The sequence below is a fragment of the Mastomys coucha genome, unplaced genomic scaffold, assembly GCF_008632895.1.
Source record: "Mastomys coucha isolate ucsf_1 unplaced genomic scaffold, UCSF_Mcou_1 pScaffold19, whole genome shotgun sequence".
In the NCBI taxonomy this organism is placed as follows: domain Eukaryota; kingdom Metazoa; phylum Chordata; class Mammalia; order Rodentia; family Muridae; genus Mastomys; species Mastomys coucha.
In genome coordinates this window covers 5,451,492-5,456,751 of record NW_022196901.1, presented here as the reverse complement: position 1 = coordinate 5,456,751, position 5,260 = coordinate 5,451,492, and the positions used below count along the sequence as shown (strand labels likewise).

General features: G+C 39.4%; 1 protein-coding gene across 1 annotated transcript in view; it reads right to left on the bottom strand.

Moving 5' to 3' along the window:
- LOC116097617 (ATP-dependent translocase ABCB1) overlaps positions 1-5,260 on the bottom strand; it is a 78,706-nt gene that overhangs the window by 67,042 nt on the left and 6,404 nt on the right. Inside the window, exons 5-6 of the mRNA XM_031380287.1 lie at positions 1,977-2,034; positions 5-47 (exon numbers count right to left, since the gene is read on the bottom strand). Coding sequence (XP_031236147.1) covers positions 5-47; positions 1,977-2,034 — 101 coding nt within the window. The remainder of the gene's footprint in view (positions 1-4; positions 48-1,976; positions 2,035-5,260) is intronic.

Below are 5,260 nucleotides of genomic sequence, written 5' to 3'. Positions count from 1 at the left end.
CAACTATGAGCACACCAGCACCAATCCCGGTGTAATAGTAGGCATACCTGAAAAACAAGAGCACTGTATTTCCACATATTCCATCATCCTTGACAGATGAGAAGCAATTGTAAGGAGTTACAGTGGTCACCATCCATCTGTGTCTACACTAACATAGAGAAATGGCCAACAGTGTTCACTGCAGTGGGATAAATATCCCAGCTTTTCTCTTAACTACCTTGTAAACTCAGGCAAGCTGCTTAAGATCTTGTGCCCCAATTTCCTAGCTGGTAAAATGGTGCTTGGGCCAGTGCCTTACATAAAACACTCACGAAGAGGAGTCAGTTACTATGAAACAGTGTTTGGCGTACTGGCAATTGGGTAAAACATGCTGTTGTAGCCCTAATCTTATTACATCAGCATCATGACCAATCATCAGTAAGCCTACTCATGCTGTGTGCTTGTCAAGGGTCAAGTGACAGAACTTGTCTTGTCGGAACCCAGAGATAGGAGAGATGCCGTGTCACTGAACTACTGACAGACTGTGTGTGGCTGGTAAGTGACAGCTGAAAACTCATAGCATTTGTAAGTTATCTGACCAACTGGTCATTTTGAACTACCCTAAAATGTTTGAAGGGATCAAAGAGCAGCCCTTCTAATTTAAATTGAAACAATGAGAAATGAAAGCCCTCAAATTAGACTAAAAGACGAATTGATGTTGACTTGCTCTGAGTCTTTACATTCACAAAGGTGAACATCCCCTAGGCTTCTCTAGTGAGTTATGTTTAGACTAAAGGCAGATCTTCCAAAGAGAAATACAGGATACAGATTTCCCCATTTTAATAAAAGAGAGTTCTACCCCTTATCTACTGAAGAATGAAGTGTGTCATGGGGAAGCATCGAAATGCTTACTTAAATGCAAGAGAGTGTCTGATGTGATGTTCACAGTTTTGTGCTCAACCTATCAGGAAAATGGCTAACAGCTCATGCTCTGTGACCTCTTAATTAATAGATGAGTCTATAATCCTTTTTTTTTTTTTTGCCTGCTAATGATAAAGCAAGAGTAGCCACATTTCAGAAGCATAACTTACGCTTAGGGGACAGCCTATTGTTTGGTTTTTTATTAGTTCACTTATTTACATTTTTAAAGTTTTGTTTTGTTTTGTTTTGTTTTTAAATAAGACCTTGCTATGTAGCCCAGGCAGACCTCAATCTCGAAAGCCTCCTGTCTATACCTTGACAGTCCTAAGGTGTGTTCATGATTCCTTAATAATGTATTTTAAACAGTCAAGATATTGCTGCTAACTGGAGATTGGTGCTTAAACCTGTAATCCTGGCACTTGTACAGCTGAGGCGGATGGAATGCCACAAGCTTGAGAGGAGCCTTGGCTACATAGTGAGGTCAGATGGAACATGTAGTTGTCTCTGTCTCTGTCTCTCTATCTCTGTCTCTCTCTCTCTCTCTCTTTCTCTCTCTCTCTCTCTCTCTCTGTGTATACACACATATATAAAATCATGCCTTTATACAATAGTAGTGCAAAGATTTGCTACATATCTTTCAAGTATAAGCAAGTGGCTATGCTTCCTTTAACCATGTCAAACTGTCCATAGAATAATGTAGAATCATATTGTTTGATTATTGTTATAGATCTTTACACATTTGTTAAAAGATATTGAGCAACAAACTTCAAAGCATGTAAAGCATTTCCCCAAAGTAAGTCAAGGTCAAAATTAAACATGTATTTATTCTAGGGTATTTTATTTCATTATTTCATTATTTAGAGTTAGAAGCTGAGTTTAAACTTTTCCCGCTGGCCAGTCTTATTATTATTATTACTAGGGAAACTGCAAGAAGCAAACTCATAATTGCAATGCTGCGGACAGTGAGTGACTCTTAATTCAGCTTCCAATCATCTTGTAAGAATGAAAATTTGTATAGATCATTCCAACTGGATTCATGTAGGAAAGATTAACGAGAGAATAAAGTGCAGAATTACATGGCTATGGCTTCCTCCAGACTGTTGTTGCTGACGATCTGTGTGCTGTTGATTCCACCTAGACAACCAGAAAACAGAGCTGGCCTGTTTATGCCTCTTTGATCTCCAATGATAATACACATGGAAAAATAAACCAAACTCATTCCACTTGAAGTTTTACACAAAAGCAGGATTCAAGTGATTCAGTTAAATTCAATTCAGTTCCAATTCAAGCTTTATTGACATGCATTCAGACACTTTCCTGCTGGCCCTGCAGAACTACACACAGCCCACATTCATGATACTTACTTTCAAGAAGAAACTCACAGTGGTAAATAAGCCCCCATGTGACTGGACACTTGTGCACATATTTAAACCCTAGCACTGAATTGCTTTACTCTCATTTTACTTCAAGATTATCATGAAGAATAGAGCATAATACAATATTAGGAAGTGCTAACAGTCTGAATCAAATACATGAGAAATCCCAACACCTTAACTATCCACATTAAATATAAATAACCACCAGTCAACATTTTTATGAATATGTTTTAGAATTTTCTTTTATAGATATACCTAAATACAAAACATTTAAAAATGAATCTTGGTCTACATTCATTAACAAATTTTCTTGCCAGTATATGCTTAAATCAATTTCAAATTTCCATTCATTATACTTGTTTCCAATATTTTGCTGTTACAAACAATTCTACAAACTGGGAACATTTGCTCAGTGAGAATGTACTTACCTAGCAAACTCTATGCCCTAGGTTTGATCTACGACACATAAACAGACAAATAATACTGCATAAGAATGTGTGTACATATATTTGAACATATGGTAAATACTGTATAGGAAAAATTATCATAATCAGAACTGCTCAGTCAAGGAAAGGCACACTTCAAATCTTACAGTGGAACTCAATGGGGAGGGAAAAGAAGAAAACAGATGACTTACGATGTAAGTAATACAGACATATGTAAAGATGAGTGAGCTTCTGATCCCCTTGACCCTGGCCTACATCCTATGCTGGACTTAAGCTCCCTTCAACTCACATATTACCCAGTCTCTAGTCCTATCTTATGCCAACTCACTGTCATTTCTGTAATTTCATGGATGTCACTTAGACTTTTGTGTGTCCTGCCAATATCAGTACAACACATTTAAAACCATATCAGTCTTTATCTAGGTCTATCTGCAGATAGCACTTGGTTCACATAGAGATATGCATTCAGAAAACTCCAGTCAGTTAAGCTTTGTATACAGACACACACACACACACACACACACATACACACAAACACATACACAGACACACACACACACACACACACACACACACACACACACACACACGAATAGTATCTCAGAGCTAGAGAATTCCCTGTCTCAGACATCAGAGTCCGGTGGAAAGGAGCGACAAATTTTAATACTCAGCTAAAGAGAGATGGGAGTAGAATGATTGGAAATCAGACCTTACAGTGAAATAGTAAGACCAAGTTCCTGCTGAGACAAAGCAGGGAATCAGAAGAGCTAACGCAAGGACAGCAGCAGCAGCAGCAATAAAGGATGGACCCACTGAAGTCTTAACACAGCTGCTGGGTACAGCCCTGTACTGTATAATGCCCTTGAGAATCTGGGCCTCCTTGAGAACTTAATAAACAAAGAAGCTCTGTAGGCTAGGACACAGCAATCACAGAATGCATATTTTTAACTGAGGATAAGCAGAAACACAAAGATGTGGATCCAGGAACCAAGAAGAAAGCAGCAAAGGTTCCAATGTGCTACAAATTAGTTTGGATACTTCTGTGCATACTTCTTGGATAAGGATTCATAGTGCTTATCTTAGACTTAAGAATTCAAATATCAGGCTAGAGATATGGCTCAGGATTAAGAGCACTGGTTGCTCTCCCAGAGGTCCTGAGTTCAACTCCCAGCAACCACATGAAGGCTCCGAACCATCTATAATGGAATTTAATGTTCTTTTGTGTCATACAGGCACCTATGCAAATACAGCATCTATAGACATAGATAAATAAACCTTTTTAAGAAGTTCAGATAGCAGGCTAGGAATATTGCTTAGTGGGATGTCAGAATTTCAATTCTCAGCACCTCAAAAAACAAGTTCAAGTGATGCACAAAGCCATGGGTTTGGTCTCTAATCAAATGTAAAAAGTCCAGGGATGAGGAGATGGCTCAGCAGTCAGGAATGTTAACTGTTCTCACAGAGGACCCAATGCCAATTCCCAGAAGCCACATTGTGTGGCCCACAGCCTCCTGCAACTATAGCTCCAGGGGATCCAGTGGCCTCTTGTGGCCTCAGCAGGCAACCTGAACAAATGTCCATCTGAATGTTACACACACACAGACACACACACATACACACACATACACATACACCTACCTAAATATATAACTGGAACCTGCCAACGTGTTCACTGAGTACAAACTGAGCTATAAGTCCTCCAGTAGTTTATGATAACTTAATCTCTGCATGACCAACGGTGGCCTGAAAACTGAAGCTCAGAGCTAGCGACCTTCTCTCCCAAGTCAAGGCCATCTGAGCCTTACTGAAAAAGACTAAATTCTAACAGTCCCCTATTTATCCAAAGTTAGACTTTCTGTGGTTTCAGTTTTCTGCAATGACTCATGAAACTGCATCACCTGACATCATCAAAAGGAGGATCAGAAGGACACAGTAAGATGGTAGAGAGAGAAAATAGGAACAAACACTGAAATAACCTTTAGCATGATGCATTGCTGTATTTGTTGTTTTATTAATTATTGTCAATAATCTCCTGTCATGCCTAATTTATAAATTAAACTCCATCACTGGTGTGCCTGTATAAGAGATACACTGTAAATATATGCCGGGTTCAGTATTCTCTATGGTTCCAAGCATCCACAGAACAGTTTTTAAACATGTCCCTGGCAGACAGGAGGATTTATTTACCAGGAGAAAACACACATGGATTCCCAACTCCTCATCCATCCATCTTCGGATTCTGACATGGATACACTATTACCACCTGCTACTGTAGCTGAGCTCTCCTGCTATTACCCTGAGTAAACATTTCCTCCTGACCGTTGCACACTGTCCTTCATAGAGAATCTCTCTAAATCTCTTCACCCTCTTTCAAATATCACCTTCTATTGTCTTATTTCCATAAGAACAAAAGCATTACTTTTCCCATTGATAACTAACATCCTCACACACTCTCTCTCCCTTCCTTACCATGTCCCCTCTCCCTCTCCCTCTCCCTTCCTCCCTCCTCCCTCCTCTCTCTCTCTCTCTCTCTCTCTC